The 23,159-nt window shown below is 43.2% G+C and overlaps 1 protein-coding gene across 1 annotated transcript; it reads right to left on the bottom strand.

The window, feature by feature from the left end:
* Positions 1–10,476: 10,476 nt before the first annotated feature.
* Positions 10,477–21,983, bottom strand: LOC138920278 (spermatogenesis-associated protein 31D4-like). The gene is made up of 5 exons (XM_070248117.1): positions 16,760–21,983; positions 15,968–16,013; positions 15,307–15,367; positions 12,580–15,028; positions 10,477–10,557 (listed from the first exon to the last, which is right to left on the bottom strand). The coding sequence occupies exons 1-5, from the start codon at positions 16,955–16,957 to the stop codon at positions 10,477–10,479; spliced, it is 2,835 nt and encodes a 944-aa protein (XP_070104218.1). The 5' UTR covers positions 16,958–21,983.
* Between the last annotated feature and the right edge of the window lie 1,176 nt (positions 21,984–23,159).

The following is a 23,159-nucleotide window of genomic DNA, read 5'->3' as shown; positions in this document are numbered from 1 at the left end:
ATAGCATTTTGGTCAGAAAAGATGCTTGATGTGATTTCCATCTTCTTAAATTTATTGAGGCCTGTCTTGTTTCAAAACATATGGTCTGTCCTTAGAATGCTCCATGTGCACTTGAGAAGAATGTGTATTCTGCTATTTTTGGATAGAATGATCGAAAAATATATGTATTAAGTCCATCTCGTCTAGTTTTTCATTTAATTCCACTATTTCCTTGTTAACTTTCTGTCTGGATGATCTATCCATTGATGTAAGTAGAGTGTTGGGGCCCCCTACTATGTTGTTGTTAATATCTCTTTTTAGGTCTGTTAATAGTTGCTTTATGTACTTTGGTACTCCTTTGTTGGGGACACGTATATTTATAAGTGTTATGTCTTCTTGTTGGAGCGTCCCTTTTATCATTGTATGCTGCCCCTCTTTGTCTCTCATTGCCTTTTTTATCTTGAAGTCTACTGTGTCTGATATAAGTATTGCAATAACTGCTTTCTTTTGTTTGCCGTGAGCTTAGAGTATCATCTTCCGTCCCTTCACTCTGAGCCTGTGTTTGTCTTTAGAGCTAAGAGTGTTTCCTGGAGGCAGCATATCGATGAGTCTTGTTTTTCAATCCATCCCACCACTCTGTCTTTTGATTGGAGAATTCAATCCATTTACATTTAGAGTGATTATTTATATATAAGGGCTTAATGCTGCCATTTTATCACTTGTTTTCCAGTTCTGTATTTCCCTCGTTTCTCGTCTTGTGTATTTTGGACTGCCAGTTCAGTTCGGTAGTTGTCTATGATGGTTTTCTCAGTGTTCTCTTTTTTGTGTGTGAGGAAGACTGGCCCTGAGCTAACATCGGTAAGCAATCTTCCTCTCTTTTAGCTTGAGGAAGATTGTTGCTGAGCTAACATCGGTGGCAGTCTTCCTCTGTGTTTTGTATGTGGGATGCCAGCACAGCAGGGCTTGATGAGAGATGCATAGGTCTGTGCCTGAGACCTGAAGCTGCAAACCCTGGGTGGCTGAAGCAGAGCATGCGAACTTAACCATTATGCCACTGGGACAGCCCCTCAGTTTTCTTTTTTTCGTATCATTTGTGTCTCTGTTCTGATTATTTGTTTAGTGGTTACCATCAGGTTTGTATAAAAAATCTCGTAGATGAGATATACAATGTTCCGATAGCCTCTCATTTCCTTGGTCTAAGCCAGTTCCATCCCTTTCCTCTTCCTCTGATTTGTTGGTCATAACATATTCTGTTTTGTGTAGTGATTTTGTGGTTAAAATCACAAGATGATAGTTATTTTTGATGTTTTCCTTCCCTTCCTCTTTAATGTCGTAATTAAGTTTTTGCTAACCTGTTCTGGTAGAGAGCTGCAATTTTCGGACTTTGGCTGCCTATTTATCTCGTTGCTCAAGGCTTTGTGAACTCTTTTTTTTCTTTTTCAGGTATGAAGGTCTTCTTGAGCATTTCCCGTTTGGGGTGTCTTGTGGCGATGACCTACCTCAGCTTTCGTTTATGTGGGAAAGTTTTTATTTCTCCACCATATCTGTAGGATATTTTTCCCTGGATAGAGTATTCTTGACTGCAGGTTTTTGTCTTTCAGAATTTTGGATATCTCCTTCTACCTTCTCGTAGCCTGTAAAGATTCTGCTGAGAAATCTCCTGAAAGTTTGATATGGTCTTTGTAAGTTATTTTCTGCGGCCTTGCTGCCTTTAAAAATATTTCTTCTTTGTCACTGACTTTTGCCAGTTTTCCTACTCTATGCCTTGGAGTAGGTCTTTTTACATTGATGTAATCAGAAGTGCTGTTAGCGTCTTTTACTTGTAATTCCAGCTCCTTTCCCAGGTCTGAACAGACTTTCTACTCCTTTCTCCCTCCCTTCTCCCTCTATAATACCCATAGTTTTTATGTTGCATTTCCTAATTGAATCAGATATTTCCCAGAGAATTTCTTCGTTTCTTTTTAGTCTTAATTCTCTCTCCTCCTCCATCTGAAGCCTTTCTGTATTTCGGTCCTCCAGATTGCTAATTCCGTCTTCCATAATGTCAGCTCTGTAATCCAGGGTATCCAGATTTTTCTTTATCTCATTGTGTTTTTCATCTCCAACATTTCTGATTGGTTTCTCTTTATAGGGTCAATCTCTTTTGTGAAGTCTTCCCTCTGTTTCTTAATTTTATTCCTGATTTAATTGAACTATCTGAATTTTCTTGTAACTCGAGTTTTTTAATGTTAGTAGCTATTTTGAATTCTCTGTCGTTTACATTGTAAATTTGTGTGCCTTCAGGATTGATTTCTAGGTGCTTTTCAGTTTCCTTCTGGTCTGGACTATTAATATATTTCTTGCTACTATTTGATGGGGTAGGTTTGTGCCTTCGCATAGATAGTATCTGGTTGCAGATTCCACCTGCCACCACTGGAGGAGGTTCAGGAGCTGTGTATTCTGAGCCTGCTGTGATCCCTGGTGTCTGTGCTTGTCCTTTGGAATCTATGCTGACAGGACCCATCTGCGATTGCCTGCTTGTAGCTGCTGCTTTGCTAATGTACGCACGGGCACTCTAGAGGGGGTCCCTTGCTCTGGCTGTCTGGCTGAGCTTGTGAGCCCAGCAGGGGGAGGGGCACTTCTTTTGCATGTGCCATCCCGTGGGTGTTCTCTCTTTGCCCTCGCTGTCTGTCCTCCTGGCGTGCTGGCTTCATGAAGACAGCCCCACAATAGCTTAGCCTCCTCTGTGGAGCTTTCCTATGGGATGTGAGGGAACTTGGAGAGTGAAGGCATTCCCACAGAGTCTCCCCCCAGGCCCCTCTTTTCTCAGAGCTGTGCATGGTCCTGTGCCCTAGGTCATTGCTGGGGAGGGAGGGGAGATCCCCTTACTTCCTCCTTCTTCCTCCTGGGGGGGTCCAGCACCTCCACCTTCAGACATATGGCTGCATGGGTCTCTCAGATGTCTTTTGTGTTGTGTGCCTGTCCTCTGTTGCTTTATGAATATCCTTTTCATTGTTTCTTAGGGAGGAGAGTCTAAGGGAAGAGCTCACTCCGCTGTGATGCTGATGTCATGCCTGGTCATTCTACTTTTAAGTTTTTGAGGAATGTCTGTACTGTTTTCCACAGTGGCTGCACCAATTTACATTCCCCCCAGCAGTGTCTGAGGGCTCCCTTTTCTCCACATCCTCTCCAACACTTCTGTTTTCTTTGTAAAGATTGGCACCTGAGCTAACATCTGTTGTCTATCTTTTTTTCCTTCTTGTTCTCCCAAAACGCTCCCAGTACATAGTTGTGTATTCTAGTTGTATGTCGTTCTGGCTGTGCTGTGTGGGATGCCACCTCAGCATGGCTTGATGAGTGGTGCCATGTACATGCCCAAGATGCAAACCGGCAAAACCCTGGGCCGCTGAAGTAGCGCACACGAACTTAACCACTCGGCCATGGCACTGGCCCCTCTCCAACACTTCTTATTTCTTGTCTTTTTAATCATAGCCATTCTGATGGGCATGAGGTGATATCTCATTGTGGTTTTGATTTGTATTTCTCTAATAATTAGTGATGTTAAACACCTTTTCATGTGCCTGTTGGCCATCTGTATATCTTTGGGAAAATGTCTGTTCAAATCCTCTGCCCATTTCTTGACTAAGTTTGTTCTTTTGTTGTTGAGTTCTTTATATAATTTGGATAGCAGCCCCTTATTGGATAAATGATTTGCAGATATCTTCTTCCAATTGCTGGTTGTCTTTTCATTTTATTGATGTTTCCTTTGCCATACGGACGCTTTTTAGTTTGATGTAGTCCCATTAGCTTATTTTTTCTTTTGTTTCCCCTTCCTGAGGAGACATATTCCAAAAGATCCTGCTAAGAATGATAGCAAAGAGCTTACTGCCTACGTTTTCTTCTTTGCAGTTTTATGGTTTCAGGTCTTACATTCAAGTCTTTAATCCATTTTGAGTTAATTTTTGTGCATGGTGTAAGGTAATGGTCTACTTTCATTCTTTTGCGTGTGGCTGTCCGTTTTCCCAACAGTGGTTATTGAAGAGACTTTCCCTTCTCCATTGTATGTTCTTAGCTCCTTTGTTGAAAATTGGCTGTTCCTAAATGTATGGGTTTATTTCTTGGCTATCAAATCTATTCCATTGATCTGTGTCTGCTTTTCTGCCAGTATCGTGCTGTTTTGATTAATACAGCTTCATAGTATACTTTGAAATTAGGGAATATGATGCCTCCAGCTTTGTTCTTTTTTCTCTAGAGTGCTTTGGCTCTTTGGGGACTTTTGTTGTTTCCTATAAATTTTAGAATTCTTCTTTCTATTTCTGTGAAAAATGTCATTGGGGTTTTGATAGGGATTACATTGAATCTGTAGATTGCTTTAGGTAATATGCACTTTTTCACTATGTTAGTTCTTCTAATCCATGAGCACAGAATATCCTTCTATTTCTTTGTGTCTTCTTTAATTTCTTTCAACAATGTCTTATAGTTTCCAGTGTATAGGTCTTTCACCTCATTGGTTAAATTTATTCCTACCCACTTAATTCTTTTTGTTGTGATTGTAAATAGGATTGTATTCTTGATTCTTTATTTCTGCTAGTTTGTTTTTAGTGTTTTGATGGATTCTTTAGTGTTTTCTACATGTTAAATCTCGTCCTCCACAAGTAGTGACAGTTTTACTTCTTCCTTTCCAGTTTGAATATGTTTTATTTATTTTTCTTACTTGATTGCTCTGGCTAGGACTAAGAAGGGTGAGCGTGGGCATCCTTGTCTTGTTCCTGCTCTTAGAGGGATAGCTATCAGTTTACACCATTGAGTGTAATGTTAGCTGTTGGTTTGTCATATATGGCCTTTATTATGTTGAGGTACTTTCCTTCTATAATTATTTTATTGAGAGTTATTATCATAAATGTGTGCTGAATGTTGTCAAATGCTTTCTCTGCATCTATTGAGATGATCATGTGATTTTTATTCTTCATTTTGTTAATGTAGTTTATAACATTGATAAAGAATACTGTTGTAATCCTTTGTATTTCTGTTATATTGCTTGTGATTTCTTCTCTTTCTGATTTTATTTCAGGCTTCTCTCTTTTTTTCTTATTCTACCTAAAGGTTTGTCAATTTTGTTTATATTTTGAAAGAACTAGCTCTTAGTTTCGCTGATCTTTTCTATTGTCTTTTAGTCTCGATTTCATTTATTTCGGCTCTGATCTCTAGTAGTTCCTTTGTTCTCCTGACTTTGGGCACTTCATTTTCTTCTTTTCTGATCCTTTTGGATGTATTGTTAGATTGCTTGTTTGAGATTTTTCCTGTTTCTCAAGGTATGCCTGTGTTGCTATGAACTTCCCTCTTAGTACTGCTTTTGCTGTATCCAATAGATTTTGGTACACTGTATTTTCCTTTTCATTTGTCTCCGGATATTTTTCCATTTCTCCTTTAATTTTGTTGTTGTTCCAATAGTCAATGAATAGCACTTTGTTTAGGCTCCACATATTTGTGTCTTTTCCAGCTTTCTCCTTGTGGTTGATTTCTAGTTTCATACCATTGTGGTTGGAAAAGATGCTTGATATCTTTTCAGTGTTCTTAAGTTTATTGGGAGTTGTTTTGTTTCCCAACAGTGTATCTTTGAGAATGTTTCATGTGTACTTGAGAGAAAACGTATATCCTGCTGCTTTTGGATTGAATATTATATATGTATCTATTGAATTCATCTGGTCTAGTGTTTCATTTAAGGTCAACGTTTCTTTGTTGATTTTTCTCTCTAGAAGACCTATCCATTGATGTAAGAGGGGTATTAAAGTTCCCTACTCTTATGGTGCTGCTGTCAGTTTCTCCCTTTAGGTCTGTTAATAGTTGTTTTATAGACTTTGGTGCTTCCACGTTAGGTGCATATATATTAATAAATGTTATGTCTTCTTGATGGATTATCCCCTTTATCATTATATAATGCCCATCTTTGTCTCTTGCCTTTTTTTGGCTTGAAGTCTATTTTGTCTGATAGAATTATGGCTACGCTCGCTTTCTTTTGGTTGTCATTTGGTTGGAGTATCATCTTCCACCCCTTCACTCTGAGCCTATGTTTTTCCTTAGAGCTGAGATGGGTCTGCTGGAGGCAGCACACTTTTGGGTCTTTTTCTTAACCTGTCCAGCCTCTCTGTCTTTTCATTGGTGCATTGAATCCCTTTACATTTAGGATGATTATTGATATATAGGGACTTACTATTGCCATTTTATCTTTTGTTTTATGGTTGCTCTATATTTCCTTTCTTTCTTTGTCCTTGTGTTTCTCACTACAATTTCAGCTTGATGGTTTTTGGTGATGTGTTTTTCAGTTTCCTCTTTTTTTATGTTTTGTGACTCTGCCCTGAATTTTTGTTTTGTGGTTACCATGAGGTTTGTATAAAAGGTCTCACAGATGAGATAGTTCTTTTTCTGCTGATAGCGTTTATGCTTCATTTGACTAGGCAAGTTCTGTCCTTTTCTTCTTCCCTTGCTGTTTTTGTTGTCAAAATTATTTCTTTCTGTATTGTGAATTTGTTACCAAATTGGAATGGTTATTGTTATTTTTAATGCATTCTTTCCCTTTAACCTTTACATCATAATTGTTTACTAACATGTTCTGATACCGAGTTGCAGTTTTCTGATTTTATCTGTTTATCAGCTTGTTTCAAGCTTTGTATCCTTTGCCTTTTCATTTCAGACAGGAGAGCTCTTTTTGACATTTCTTATAAGGCAGGTCTAGTGGCGATGGACTCCCTCAGTTTTTGTTTCTTCCTCACACTTTATTTCTCAGCTGCAGCAGTGGACCCCCAGCTGTCGCAGCACCCAAGGGCACAGAGCTGATTATTACAGTGTTGATTAATACAGTCCCTAAGTAGCTCTCGAATACTTGTACTTTTCTGCATCCTTTCTGAAACCACCCTAGTCGAAGTAAGCAACCAAGTAACTGGATGACTTTAATGACCTCATGTCTCTGATCCTCAATTTCTTGGTTTGTGAAATGAGGCAGTTAGAAGGAACACCAAGTTTCTTCCTTCTCTATATTCTGTGATTATCAGAATCTACAACTATGGAGAGACTCAGGGAAAAATCAATTCCAGTGCTTTGGGAAACCATCTCACTTTCTCCATTTAAATTAACTCTTGGGGTGACTGAGATTGTGCCTCCTATCCTCTCATAGCACTGCTCTTAAGGACAGTCTCAGAATCTTCAGGGCAACTTAAAAGAAGGCCCTTTCTCTTAAATAGGAATCTGCCTTATGCCATGTTTTGAGCTGTAGAAAATATTTTAGCATGAGAGTCTAGCGTTGGTAACAAATTTACCCACATTGTTAATTCATCTGAAAGCTCCTGTTCTTGAAAATGTCCCATGTGGGGGTAAAGAAGTTCCATGTAAAGGTTTAGTCCATTTTTGTTGACAATCTCTTGAGTGTATGTTAAAAACCTGGATAACAGGAAAATGTTAATGGAGCTTGGAGGGAGGGACAGTGATGAATGAGTTTGGTTGATTTTCAGCAGTAGTAAGGTCAAAATGAAAGCAGGATAAAAGAAGAGTAGAGATTTAGGTCAGGGCTTTCTATGACAAAAAAGTAAAAACCATAAGCAGATGGAAAAAGTTTAAGTGACACAGTATGACAGATTCCACTGATGAGTTTAATAGGCAGCCATTTCAGTCGCAGAGAGAGTAGACTGAAAAGAGACGGGCCGTATCACACGTGCCAGATGATGACTGTGAAAGTGGGGTGAGGGCTACATGGGAAGTTCCACTGCTCCTGTGCATGTTTAAACATTTCTGTAATAGGAAGCTTAAAATAATGAAAGAAGCTGGGTGCCTCCTAAAGAGAGGGAGGGGACGAGAGGATACCTGGCAAGGGGGCTCAGTCCGTCAAGACGAGGGTTTAGCTCTCTCAATAGGGACATTTCAGGAAGTGTAATCGTTGAGGTTAGGAAGGAAACCTCTTTTCATATAACAGGAAAGAAGGAAAGGAGGAACGGGAAAAGGTTTTTGTGAAGCTTTATTGACGGAAAGTTCCTGTCTCATGACTTCTAGTTCCTCTGTGATCAGTGGTCCAGCACATCTACTGAGCAAATGGAGACAGCCTAAATTTGAGGGAAGTGAAGGAGATTTGACATAAATTTGAGTGTCCCTGGAGAGAGAATGGAGTAAGGAAACAGCGGCCTAGGCTCCATTTGTTTTGTTCTCATGTTAGTAAGCATGGGATAATTCTTTGTGGAATGAGTGAGTGATTTCCAGCTAGTGCTGGGGCTGAATTTACTGTGGCATCGGTAGACTCCATTGTGAGACTTAATCCAATAGTGATCAATTAGTTATAGGAAGGCATTTCTGGGAAAGGCAGAGAGATGGGATTTTGCCAGACAGGAAGGATTAAAAGGGATTGGATGGGGCCCATGAGTAGCGGAGCCGTTTAGATGTGGGTTACCTGACAGACCACCACGTCTACCCGGGAGAGGGAGGAAATGTAAACAAGAGCTTGACGGACAGACAAGGAGTAAGTGGGAAAATGAACGGCCTGGAGTTGAAAAGTTAACAAGGGGCATATGAATCAGAAGAATGAGAGACGAGGCCAAAGGGTGGAATGTCCGACTGTAACAATCTGGATGGCTGAAGTGTTCCTGGTGATAAGCTCTGGAGTGTGGCAGTAACTACACTGGAATGGAAGTAAAGGACCCTAAGATGAGATGATGTAGAAACTGAGAGGCTGGTCTTTGGCTGGTCTGTCCACATCGATGGTAGAGCCCTCCATGGCCTCCTCACCTCTTCAAGTCTCCTGCCCTGGGCCCCATCCCCCTCCCAGGACCTCCACAGAATCTGCATTCTTTCTTTGACCTCAAGTTTCAGACATTGTGGGTTCAATGGCATAACTCTGGACAAGAAGATACAAGTGTGGAGTGAGAGAGGCTGTAGTGGACACCGGTTTTGTTTTTGGTTTTGGTTTTAACACCTAGCATTCACAAGTCTTTCTGGGAAAACTACCTCCAGTGCCCTCTGGGATACTCACCCCATTTGTGTAGTGTGTATGTGTGTGTGTGTGCGCGCGTGCGTGTTCGGTTTTGTTACAATAATTACCATTATACTTGTATCTTTTCTAATGTCCTCAAATTCCTTTCCCTTACTCGGAGTCTTATTTCGTTTGTCACCTATATCTTGACCCCCTCTTATTACTTATAGAACAATCATTTTATTCTATTTTTCCCTTTTTCTCCTCCCTTCCATTTTTAAAATCATGTTGTTTTTAGAAAACTAAATTGGTATTTTATTTTTCCACCCTTGTAACCATCTTTATTTTACTTAGACATCTACAACTTAATGTATTTAACGCTCACCATCATAATGCTTTTTGAATTTTGCCCCGGTTGACACTCAGCCAATTTTTGAGTCCCAGTGTGTCTAAGTGGAGTTGCCTTTCCTCCAAACCCCTATTGTAAGGGTGGGTATGTGTGCAGCCCATGGTGAGACCCACATATATCTGTAACCTGGTGCATAGTCTGCGACTCACCTCTGGTTCATGAGCTGCAGGTGTTCTGGGGGAGACCAACCATGGCTCCACCAAGGCCGTGAATATCAGAGGCGGCACGTCCATCCTGATAGGTGAACTGTACACACTAAGGGCAAGATCTTGCATATTCCTATTAAGCATAGATGGAAGGAAGGCGGCAAGATCACCTTCCCCAAAGAGGGGGATGCCATGCCTGATGACCTCCCTGCAGATATTGTTTAGTATTCAAAGAACAGCCCCGTGCCTTTTAGGAAAAAGGCATCAGTGTGCTGTGCAGTGCCTGGATCAGCCTCAAGGTGGTGATGCCTGGATCAGATTGAGGAGGGGGCGGGGGGAACAGGACAGGGTCACCATATGGATGATGAGGCATAAAGCTTTGTTCTACCGGCAAGGTCCTTCTTTCCCCTCTTCATTTTTTCTTCCCTCCTCGCTTACTCCAAGTCATCTTTTCCTTACTCTCAGCTTTATTTTATCCTGGGAGGTAGGTGGCTACCTGGTCAACATTGTTACTACTGGCAGCTGAGGGATGCTGTTGCTCCGCAACAAAACATCATTTGGCAGTCTGAAGAAATACCTACAGAGGGGAACCACTTCCCCCAGGTGCCTTTCCAGTAGGGAAACCTCAATGTAAAGTTTAAAGTATTCTTCCCTAACACATTAATATGACTCACATGACAGATTCTTAAGGCGTGTCTGTGCTGTTCCTAGCCCCTCCCCCACCAGCCCAGGATCCACTGCAGCAATACCCTCCCCCACCCCCCCAAATCCCATTCAGGGTTCACCCACCTGTGGGGTCCTCTGGTCACTGACCTCTAAATCATGATGAAGCCACTGTTTTTTCTTCATTGTTGTTTTATGAATTGCATACCTATTCTTGACCCTCTTCGGATAGAGAACACCTGTCCTCCCTACTCTCTGAAGGATGTAAAACATTCAGTGAGCGGGAGGTGTGGGCTGCTCTACACTTTCGTTAAGGCTAAGCGAAGAGGCAGGAGGCAGAGCCCACCTCCTCAAACTTCATCAGGGAGGAAGTGGGCTTTTGGGGGCACGTGAGATCTCTTGGTCAACAAGAGCTCCAGAGCACCGGTGACCTTTTAGAAGCCAGAGGAAGCAATCAGTAAGAGCTGAACTCACTCCTCCTTTTCCCTAAGCACAAGCCCTGAGTTACCTGAAACCCATGCCCCCAACACAGGACGCAGAAAAGACATCACTATTATTAGAGAATCATTTATTGGGGAGAATTAATATTCTCCACAAGAAGGAATGATTTTGCGGTGGGAAATTTTCCGCTCTCGAAACGCTGGAAAAGCGTTTTCTGTTGACATAGAGACGGGTCCCTAAACAGAGTGCCTTTAGCAGTGGTGAGAACAGCTGGAGGCCCCTGGGCCGGCTTGACGCCTGCAGGTGGAGCTTGGATGGGGCACATGCTCCCTGCGGGGCACAGATAAGGGACGCTTCTGATCCAAGAGCTGATCTTTAAACGCCATGACTTTCTGAGGGTGTCTGTTCTGGTCTCTGATCCGTCTAGAACATGTAGGATAATTCTGGCCAGCAAAGACAACTTCTACGTGGTGGCAGGACTTAGTGTTTGGCACTTTACAGGAGGGAGCCCTGTAGTTGGAAGGATGCCCCTGGACGGGCTCTGCCTGGGCCTGTTCTTCGGCCTTCTGCCAAGTTTTCACAAACTTCCTCAGGGAAGGAAGGGGCTCTTGAGGGCGGGTGACCTCTGCTGCACAACGCTGCCCCAGTTTCTCCACTGGGAACTTCCCAGGGACCGTCCTGGTCTTCTGAGCCGTGGTGGTCCCAGTAACGGCAGCTCTCCCTTTAACCAGGCCTCTGCTCTGTGCAGATGATATGGGGCTGCCCTTTTCCTGGGGATGTTCTTGGTTCTTGCCCTTTGTCCCAGGACGAAGCCATTGAAAAATGTGGTTCATCTTTTTTCTGAGCAGACTTTCAGGAGGAGGCTGTGCCTTCTGTGATGAGGTGTGGGAAGACTTGCTCCCAAGCGTCCCCTCTGATGCTGTGATCTGAGTAGCGAAAGTCTTTCTGGTAGGTTGGGATGTCCCCAACCCTGCATCCCCTCCACCAAGCTCTTCTTTGTTGGGGCCCGGAGGGCTCACTCTCATTGTAGCTGGTGGGAATTTCTTATCCTCGTACCTCTTTAGGTCTTTCTTAGGGACCCAAGGCTCCTGCCGCTGCTGCCTGCTGATCCCACTGTCCTCCAGATGGACATGCAGCACCTGGGAAGCTCCCATGTCCCCAGGGGAGACACCGTGGGCATGAGTCAGTGAGGCCTTGTAAGTCAAGCTCTCTGAGGCAGGGGACCTGTCAGTGTGTTGGCCTTGGACCTGGCTCTGATTCCTCTTCTCTAGTTTCGACTTTAATTCCCTCAACAGATGTTCCTTCAGATCCGATGACTTCGGGTCTTGGGGAGCTTGTCTTTTTGGTGCAGGGCTTTCAATGGTCCCAGTAATTTCTATTTTACTGTGATTCCCACGTCTCATTTGGGAGCTTCCTGGCTTGCTGGTTGTCAACACATTACCAGTTTTTGACTGCAGAGCGTTGAGCTCCTTGGCCCTGAATATGTCCCTGGCCGTGTTGTGCACGGAAAAGGGTTCCGACTTCATCTTTTTGTCCTGTCGCCCTGCTCTTCTATCACTGGGACTCACTCTCTCATCCTTTGTCTCATGTTTGGCACCAGCTTGCCTTGCAGGCAGCTCTGGGGGGCATCTGTTGCCTAGCTGAGTAAATTTCTGACTCGCTTTGCCTGTGATGCCACAGGTGACAGGCAGATGAGTCTGCCTGGCACCCTTACTCCTCTGAACAACCTCTGCAATCTCTTGGTTGATACCAGAGGGTGATTGTCTCGGCACCCCTTGTCCCTGCCTGCCCATAGGTGAAGTAGCAGGGCAAAGACGATCCAGGACCAGGGCTGAATTTGTTGTTTCCGCTTTTTCTTGAAGAGCGGATTTAGAGCTTCCTCTATGGGGCTCGAAGCCCCTGGATTTGGAGTCCACTTCCAAAGTTGGGTTATTTGAGGGGGCGCAGTAGAAATAGGGCAAGGACTGGGATGCAGCATCTTCCAATTTAAACGCCTGTATGGATTCCAGGACCCTGCAGGGAAGGCCCCACTCCATCGTCAGACGAAAGCTTTTAATATGGGTTTCCATCATCTGTTGGGCACTGGAATCAATGAAGCAAAGCTCCTGGAAGGTATTCAGGGAGGAGTCCCCACCCACTGAAGGTGGCAGACTCCTCTGTGTTATTTGGGTGCGGGATTTGTCAGAAAGCAGCAATGTCTGCTTGCTAGCATGCCATGAACTGCGCACCGTCCCAGGGAGCCGAGCCTCACTGATTTCCTCAAACTTCTTGCTCAAATGTGCTTTGAGGACATTTTCAAGTTGTTTCTGATCTAGACTTTCCTCCAAGGCCCTTGAATTTTTCCCTGACAGACTTGCCACGTGACTATTTAGGTCTTTCTCAGAGTCATATGCCGGATCCTTATCTGAAGAGCTCTCTGGGTCACTCAACAGGTGAGCTTTTGGGCCGTTCTCTGGGCTATGCCCCTGATCCTTCCCCATCTCCTTCTCTCCCTGAAGCAGTTCTGAACCCCTGTCATGGAAGCTTTTGGATTGGCTCAATCCAACATTTAGATCTTTGTTCACCGAGATCCGTGAGAGTCCACGATTGCTCTCTGACTTAGCTATCTCTGAGAAATCTCTTGGAGGCATCATCAGTGACAGACACTCACGGATCCTGCGGGGCAGGCCCCACCGGTGTTGGATGAGCCTCTTTCGAAGGTGATGTTCCAGTTTCTTCCTCAGCTCATCACTGAGAGGAAACTCTACGGGAAGGGTGGAGATGGAGGCATGGGCCTGGGAGGCCTGATGGTAAGGGAAGTTGGGAGCTGAAGGACAAAATTCCTCCTGAGATCTTTGGACTACAGAGGGCGAACCCCACAAACTTTCCTGTTGCTTCTGCAACACTTTCCATTCCAGTTGTTGAATTTCAGATGAGGTGAGAGACTCTGATTCATCCCGGGGTCTATGGTGACACACTCCACAGATCCTTCTCTGGGGTAGAGGACCAGATGGTAGGATTGGGAGTGAGGATTTAAGGTGGGCCTGGGACTTGACCTGAGTGAGAGGTAGGGGCTGGGATTGGGGCAGGGTTTGAGGCAAGGGTTGGGGCTGGATCTCAGGCAAGGATGGAGGTGGGCGATGGAGAGGTACCGGGGATTCTTGGCCCATGGAGGCATTTGAGATGGTATTGAAAAGGAAGATTGTGGTGCAGTCACTTGAGTCACGGATAGCAGAGGGCAAGGACTCGCTGTGCAGAGATGGGAGACCCCAGAAGAGCTGCGTACATTTTTCCTGTAAATGGTCCTCCAAGATTTTAGGATATGGGGGCTGCCCATGCATGTGCAGCTCCTTTGGTTTGCCTGCACTGCTCCAAAAAGGAAGGGAGAATGCTGAGTCACACTCATCAGCATTTGACTCTAGCATTTTCCGCGAAGGATTTAGTGGGTAGTCTGGCCTAAGTTTTTTTGGAAAAGAACCCTTCTCCTTCTCCTTTTCCCTCCACATCAGGAAATCACTCCTCTTTCGGACTTGTCTCTCCAGGAGTGCCAGGACATGAGGGCTGAGAAATGAGAGGTTACCACGCTCTATAAGGTTAGCTGTAGGGTGTCTCTCCAGAGAGGACTCTGAAGAATGGAGAGCAAGAAACTCTCGATTAAAAGCACATGGTGCCAAGGTGGAAGGTGCTAAGAACAAGTCTTTGGCACAAGCTTGCCACCAGGATAATTCTGAAATTGACAGGCTTGAATGGTCAGTGCCTCTGATTGTTGGGACATAAGTGGACAACCCGCCAGGGCTATCTGGAGATGAGTTCTCTGGAACAGACTTCAGTAAGATGGAAACCGATTTAGATCGAGCCACAGTTAAAGGGTGGTCTGTCGGTGGTGAGACAGACAGGCTTGGTGGTGTGTGATGACAAGCCAGTGAATCAGTGGGATTGATTATCTGGGACAAATTTGGTGAGGGGTTAATATCTTGGGAAAGGGTGCGGTCAAGAGAGAAGATCGTATTCAGAGACAGAGTGGTCTCTGGTTGGAGAATAGGACCCGTTGCCTGGGTGTCATGTGGTGGGAGAGGGGGAAGGGCAAGGGGTTGGGGTGGGCAATGGTCTGCTGGGAATTTGGACTCCAAGGGAGGAGAAGGCTCTGGTGGCATAGAGTGACCCGGTGGTGAGGGTGAAAGAAAGCCAGCTAAGGGTGTCGTCGGGTTAGGTGAGAGAACGGAGGGGGGCGGTGGGGAAGGGTCAGGTGGAGGGGATGGTGTTAGGTCTCCTGGAGGGACTTCTGAGAAGGCAGAGGACAGAGTGAATGATGACTCAGTCCCAGAAGCTGTGGAAGCCATAGAGGACACAGAGGCGGTATCATCTTCCAGGTCCTCCAGGAGCCGATTGATCTCAGCAGTTGTGCTATTACACACCTCACAGGAGGGGTCTGGGCATAATAGTTGACGAAAGCGGGTGGTATCGAGAGGCCGGCCTAGGGGCCTGCGGGAGACAGGAAGTAGAAAACTGTAGCCAGGACCAGAACAAGGAAAGGAGGACCTGCTGGCCTGTCAGGGGAGGGGCCACCTGAAGCCTGCTGCCCCTTCACAATGCCCCACATCTATGACTTCACCATACACTCAGCAGCCCTCACCCCAAGGCCTTCATTCACATACCCGTTCCTATGGCAAACCCCTCCCATGACTACTGCAGGCTGTACTGAATCCCTGGAATTGCAGAGAACATGTTAAAGAGGGATCAGGAAAGAAAAGACTAGTCACCTTTTCAGAATAGAAATTAGCCTCCTTTTCTCCTCTCTTTCCCTCTGGTAATTTCTCCAACCTGGGAAATCAGAAGAGTGAATTAAACATGTAATAAAGGTAGAAGCATAGGTGTTACACAGGAGTCCCTTTAGGGGAGACCCTTGGGATATTAACGGGATGTTAACTCTGAAAGCCCCAAGAATCAGTAGATGTGGTCAAACGGTCAATGATAATATTAATAAGGTTCACATGTGTTTGTTGCTTCGTTTATAAAGCACTGTCACATACATTATCCCATGGGATGTTCAAAACCACCATGTGAGGAACATAGGTCAATGGTTACCTCAAAGAGGAGTCTGATCATCCAGGAAGTCAACGCAGTCTCTCAAGGTCAGGAGACAGAAGTTCTGACTCTTGACGTCTCCCACGGCCACGCACTGGGCAACACCCATTGTCCAGGCCCATCACTGCTTCATGCCCAGAGCTGGGCAGAGCAGGAGTCTGAGAAATGTCTCGGGTTCTGACTACCTTCCCATGAGCCTTTCCTCTGAGGCCTCTCTTTTCTGAGAGGGACTCTATCGAGCGACTGACATCCTCAGAGACCATGGACCTGGGACCTCATGGAGAGGACAGGAAGGGTCACCCTTGGAGAGCTCAGGTGGGATAGCTGGAACCTTACCACTTGATGTTCCACCTTTTCTTCTCCTCTTGGCTCTGCCCTGACGCTGAGAACAAAAAGCAAAGAATGAGGAGCGAGGACTTAGTTGTCTTGCTCCTCTCTCTAGGAAACTCAGATATTCATCCAAGATTCATGTCACTCTCTATTTTTATTGCTAGCACTTTGTGTTCTTTCCCTTTCTGAATTTCTAAAGGTGATAAGATACTTTCAATTTTTCCTTCTTTGAAAAACTCGAAGGAGGATTTTTGGCTAGAGTCCACACTTGATCTTCTCAGTCAGAAGTCCTCTGCTCAAGGAGGGCATAGACTCTGAGGCCCACAGTCACATCTGTGCTTCCTCAGATAGGCCCCTGTATCCTGGGACAGAGCTCACACTCCAGTGTCTGCTCAGAGGCTCAGCACTGCTCTCCTGATCTGCCCAACACAAAGGACGGTTTGGTCGAACGACGCCCGACATGGGAACGTGACTCATGATCCAGTGTTGGGAACAGTGTCCTCCTACACAGATCCCAAACTCTCTAAATAACCTAATGCAGGGCCGTGAAGTCACTGATGGGATTTTATCCAGGAATCCTCCACCACACCCAGATGGTCTGTGAGTTTTAAATGGGAAACAGTCCCAGCTGAAGCCCTAGTCCTGCCTGGCCTATTCCCCTAGAAGGATGACGTTCTATCCTCTATTCAGACTTGCCACCTTAGGAGTCTCTCTGGACCAACTCATTTAAAAATGGGGGACTAGAAATGGAAACAACAATAAAAAATCCCTGTTGGTGGCTTGCCCAGGGATCCTTACCTTTTGGTAGATTTTGGTTTTCCAGAAGGTTGGTAAAGATGGAATCCCCACCAGGAAGCACAGGAACAGAAGAAGCAAGCACAACCCACACACGATGGTGAGGTTGTGGTCGCTATCTAAGAATGTTGAGCAGATGCTCAAAAACAACTCAATATGGCTATTCAGAAATGAGAGAACATTCCATTGACTGAACTCCATTTTCTGAATCGCAAGGCTGCCTGAGGCAACTGAGCTCTGAGAGTGTCCGCACTTGCCTATAATCCCAGGCCTGCATCACAGAGCACTCAAGAGTCACAAAGGGTTTCAGAGGGTGGGGGAGGGGACATGCAGAGGGTGTGCCCATGGCCCCTTCCCTCCACCAGCCCAGCTGAGCTCTCCATCCATCCTGGGCCCTCCCCTGCCATCCTATTTTCCAACTCTGTCCGTTCATCACATCATACAATTACATTAATGAAATTTTCTGCCTGTTCCATCTGTACTCCAGATATTACCCGGGCCCCCTTTACTGTTTGGAGAGCTTGACTTTGGTTTCACCAATTCCACTGCCTCGAAAGTCTGAAATGCTCCCTGGAATTTTTGCTTGTACTCAGACATTTACACTCAGCATCATATATGTCCTCAAATCCATCTTTCCCTTAGAATGTTTTTGCCTTACATGAACCCTGATATAGAACTTAAAGTTCTTCTTTACTCATTGAGTTTTGTGAATGTTGAATAACAAATTTTAGTTTTTTGCTTCAGTCAGCCTTTACCGTCTTCAGCCAGTGGGGCTGACTCAAATAATTGAAATGAAGAATTCATTATTCAACATTCACAAGACTAAAATCAGTACAGGCATACATCACTTAATGAAAGGGAGATGTTTTGATAAATGCATCATTAGGCAATTTCATTGCTGTGTGAACATCACACAGTGTACTTACACAAACCTAGGTGGTAGAGCCTACTACACACCTAGGCTATGTGGTGCTACCCGTATGGGACCACTGTCACATACGTGGTCCATCAGTGACCGAAACATCGTTAATATTGTTACGTGGTGCGTGACTGTGGTGGATGACAATGACACAATGGAGTACCATTTTCAAGGCTTCTAAAATGTAGCTGGGAGGCCATTAAGGAAGTTAATCTCCAAGGTGAGAACCACTGCTGTACTTAAAGCTCAGTTCTCAGCATATCACCCCTTTGCCCAATACCCTTGATGGCCTTCCTGCCAACAACCACATGAGTGCCTGTGTGTGTGTGTGTGTGTGTGTGTGTGTTTGCGCGCGCACGCGCCCTTCTATCCAAGGCCTTCTGCAGTCAAGCACCAGCTCATGTGTCCCCACGCAGGGAGGTGTGTTCCACAGTCATCCTAATGGGTTACCTGCTCTTCCCTCTGCTCTCCTGCCGCCTCTCTCTGTTAATGTTGGTTCCTCTGCTAGAAATACCCACCTCCTCCCTCTCCTTGTAGAAACCTTACTCATTCTTTAAGGCACACTTAAAAATTAATATTTATCTAAGGAATCCATACTTGTGCCTTTAAAACCAAATAGTACTGAAGGCTTTATAAAGAAGCGTGACGGGCCCTCCCCAACCTCACAACCCCAGTCCTTTCTATCCCCCCACTTCCATTCCCCGTGGAAACCACTTTAGCCATTTCTATCGTAGCTGTTCTTGTGTTTACCTCCATTTATATAACTGGTAGGCGAATACTTGTATTTAAAAGTAATTTTAAAATATTAGATACTAACTTCTTGCCGTGGTAGATAAAATGTGAGTAGGTAAAATTGCAGGTGGATGAAATTTGGTCGACACCTCCTTCCCCTCTTCTCTCTTCTCAGTCTGTCCTCACTTAAATCTTTATTCATGCAAAGTTCATCTTGGCGTGGAAGGTGACCCCTTTCCTGGAACGTGTTCAGAGACTGCTCCTCCCCTGCTCCCACAGAGCTGTGTATCTCTCTTAGTGCACTGTTCCCCTTGCCCTTCCACGTTGGAGTTATCTATAGAACAGGTCACACAACTGTGGTCTTTACTGCTGTGTGCCCGATATTGGTAAACCCTGCTCTTCTTCCCTGTCCCTCGCCATCTCTATACCTCTCTGCTTTGCCGGTCTCTGGGTGGGGGGAAACCAAAGTGGGTACTTCACGTGTGCCCTGAAAGGCTGGGACGCTGGTCGTTCACTCTGCTCTCTCTTTCCCTGAAAGGAGAGCTCTTTCTAGCTGAGGAGTTCCCTCTTAGCACTGAGTAATGCCAGCTTAAAGGACGGGGTGATGCAGGCAAAATGAAGCTGTTCTTCTTTCTCTTTATGTGTGGTTATTCTCACATTTTTTGTTCTGCTATGTTGCTAAAGTTTCTTAAGGGGGCTTTAGAGCTCTCCCAGAACTCTTTTTGACCATGGGTAGGTAGCAGTCTAATTGTTGATCTTTCTTGGAGGACAGAGGCTAAGATCTCCTACTCCCCCATCTTGGTGACATCACTCACTAACACATCGTTCAGGATTTTTCATTTATATTCATGAGGGATAGTGGTCTTGTCTTTGCATGTGATGTCTTCACTTGCCGTTGAAATCAAGGTAACTCTGGCCTAATAGAATGATGTGAGACCAGCTCTCTCCTTCGATATTTTCTGAAATAGATGGTGAGAGATTGGGATTATTTTCTCCATTAATAGTCAATGGAATTCACCAGTTGAGTCATCCGAATCTGGGCTTTTCTTCCCTGAAAGGGTTTTAATTACTAATTTAATTTTCCTGTTGGTTACAGATCTATGGAGATTTTCTATTTCTGTTTGAGTCAGTTTTGGAAATTTGGATCTAAGAATTTGCCAATATCTTATAAATTGTCTAATTTGTGGCATAAAGTTGTTCATAATATGCTCTTATGATCCTTTAATTTCTCTGTGGGTGGCCCTTTATAATTTCTGATTTTCTTAAATTCTATCTTCTCTCTTCCTTGGGGATGCTAGCTAAGGGATTGTCAACTTTATCTGGTAAACAGCCAATTTCTGGTTTTATTGATCTTTGTGTTTTGTATTTCACAGGCATGTGTTCTAATCTTTTGTATTTCCTTTCTTTTGCTTGTTTTCAGTTTGGTTTATTTTCCTTTCTTTCCTTTCTTAGGGTAGGAACTTAAATTATTGATTTGAGACTTTCCTCTCTTCCACTATAGGTGTTTAATACTATAAATTTCTCTCTAAGTACTGCTTTAGGCACATCCCGTAGACTTTGATATTGTATTTTTTAAATTTTCATTCACTTCAAAGTACTTTCAAATTTTGTTCCCAGTTTATTCTTTGACTCATGTGTTATTCAGCTGGGTGTCATTTAAGTTCCAAATGTTTGTGGATATCCCAGATATAGTCCATTCTTGATAGCTCACATTCCATTGTGGTTGGAGAACATATTTTATATTATTTCATTCTTGCTAAATCTGTTGAATTTATTTTATGGCTGAGTACACGGTCTATCCTGGAGCATGTTCCATGTGCTATTGAAAAGAATGTGTATTTGGTAGTCATTGAGTGCAGTGATCTATACACGTCACTTAATTTAATTCGGTTGATAGTGCTGTTCAAGTCTTTTATAACCTTGCTGATTGTCTTTCCTCTTTTTAATCCATTATGGACAGGAGGCAGTTGCAATTTCCAAGTATTGTTGTTGAATTGTCTCTTTCTCCTTTCATTTCTGTCAAGTTTTAATTCACGTATCTTGAAGCTCTGTAGTTACATTTGTAAGCATTGATAATTTTTATATCTTTCTGATGTATGGACATTTTGTCATTTGGATATGTGCCTCTTTGCTTCCAATAATATTTCTTGTTTTAAAATCTACATTGTCCAGTATTAATACAACCCTCTAGCAATCTTTTGGTAACTATTTGTATGATATGTCTTTTCCATCCTTCTAGTTTCAACGTCTGTTTGTCTTTGAATCTAAGATGTGTCTTTTGTAGATCACATAGAGTTGGATCTTGCTTTATTATTCATTTTCCCAATCTCTGTCTTCTAATGGGTTTTTTTAGACCATTCACATTTAGTGCAGTTATTGATAGGATCAGAGTTACATTTACCATTTTGCTATTTGTTTTCTATGTCTTCAGGCTTCTTTGTTCTCTGTCCTTCCTTTATTAACTTCTTTTGTGCTAAATAAATCTTTCAGGACATCATTTTAATTCCTCTATTGAATATTTTTTACTGTTTTTGAGCTATTTTCCTAGTGTCTGTGCTAGGGATTCCAATATGCATTTTAACTCACTATGGTCTATTTCAAACGAATATTAACTTAATTCCTATGAAATATGGAATGTTTCCTCCAATGTAACTCTATTACTTTCCCCTCTTGTGCTATTATTTTTATATATATTATATCTATGTATGTTACAAAACCAATACTACAGTGTTACAATTATTTCTTTGTACAATCTCGTGTCTTTTAAAGAATTTAACAGAAGAAATGAGAAAATATATTTATAGATTTTTTTTTAAAACCCAGAAATTTATTACTTCTGGCTCTCTTAATTTCTTCCAGCTGATTCGAGGTACTGTCTGATGTCATTTTCCTCCAGCCCAAAGAATTTCCTTTAGTATTTCTCACAATTCAGTTCTGATATCAAGAAATTCTTCCAGTCTTTTTAAATTTAAGAATGTCCTTATTTTACCTTTATACTTAGTGGATAGTCTTGCCGGATAAAAAAATTCTTCGTTACCATGTTTTCTTTCAGTATTTTGAATATGCCATTTCTCTGCCTTCTAGGGTCTCTTTTCTCTGATGAGCAGTTAGATATTATTTACGTTGATGCTCTCCTGTACATGTTCAGTTGTTTTGCTCTTTCTTCTTTTAAGATTTTCTCTTTGTGTGTGGCTTCCAACAGTTTGACTATGATGTGTCCAGGTAAAACTATATCTTTGTATTTATCCTACTTGGAGTCCAGTAAGCTTCTTGGATGTGTAAATTAACATTGTTTCATCAACTTTGGGAAGTTTGGGACATTATTTCTTCAAAAAATTACAAGAACTATTAGATCCCCAATTTGAGGAGGTGTATTAGATGAGATTTGGGACATTTACTGGGAAAGTCCGGGAACCTGGAAATTGGAATGATTACATGTATTTGGATTCAGATATAGCTGAACTCGTTGGGCACAATGAGTCTCCCTTGATTTCATAAGCAGTTGTTTCTCCCTGTGTGAGGCTGTTCCTTCGTTGCTGGTATTCAACTATACGATGAATCTCAAAATCATTATCCTGAGTGAAAAAAAAAAGCCACACAAAAATACACTGTATGATTCCTTTTGCATGAAACCCTAAAAGGATAAAGCTAATCTAATATTGACAGGCATAGAGAGAAACAGTTCCCAGATGGAGGTGTCTGAACAGTTTGAAAAGTGATCCAATATACTGGGGCTCTCAATGGATTGCCTCAATTACTCACTCAGATAAGGTGTGAATACAAGAATATCTTCAAGAGGGACATTATGTTCCTCAATATTTTATCAAATGATCACTACCCATATGAGGGTGAATGCCAGGTAAGTACACCTCCCCCAATTACTGCTAGGATGGACTCAGTGTGAGGTCAAGATTAAGGTGAAGAAATTGTATTCCTTCACTTACGTGGATTTACCGAGCATCCAGGAAGCCCAAAGTTATTATCAGAGGAGAGGGATATGGTCAAACATATACTCCTGCTTGGTCAGAACAGATATTCTATACTCTGTGCACTTTGCCTGGCAGGTGTACACTTGCCTCTGCACAGCTTTGAGGCTTATTAGACAGTTCAAGTTTGTTCTACCTGCCACACTCTCTGCAATTTTAAGGCCTTTAAGGTATACTAAAAGTCACTGCTTTGAGGAGCTTAGAAAAAGAAGTGAAGAGTAACTGAATTCTGACAGTGTCTCTCTCACTTCTCTCTCTCTCTCTCTCAATCCGAAGGGGTGAGCCTAGTATAAGTTACCCCTGAAAGAGGATACACACTATCCTCAGGCCCTGTCCGAACTTGCTTACTGGCTCCAGGCCCATAATGGGAATAAAAAACCAGCTATGTTCAGAGTAAAACTGCAAGAAATCCAGAAATTAGAAAACCAAACCCACAAAAGGAGCTCAAGATCTTGCCCAACAAAGCAGAAACCAGGTAGCACATAAGGGGGTGGATCCTTATCATATTAGATTAGGAAGGATGAATTATGTTTGGATAGGCTCAAATTAATCAATATGAGCATACTCCGTGTGGACTCAGGAGCAGCCCATGTTGCATTTCATACCAATGAAATATGTATTTTCTCTAATGGGATACTGACAAATGTTTTTTAAAACTCTTAGAGTGTTTCTCATGTGCAGCCATCTTTTGTGGTGACATGAAGGGATCGGTGGTGGTGGCTCTTGGATCATGAAGTTCATTGAAATGAAACAGATGGGTATTCTA

This window comes from Equus caballus, chromosome 23 (genome assembly GCF_041296265.1).
Source record: "Equus caballus isolate H_3958 breed thoroughbred chromosome 23, TB-T2T, whole genome shotgun sequence".
Lineage (NCBI taxonomy): Eukaryota > Metazoa > Chordata > Mammalia > Perissodactyla > Equidae > Equus > Equus caballus.
The sequence above is the reverse complement of the archived record's forward strand: the minus strand, read 5'-3'. Positions and strand labels throughout refer to the sequence as shown.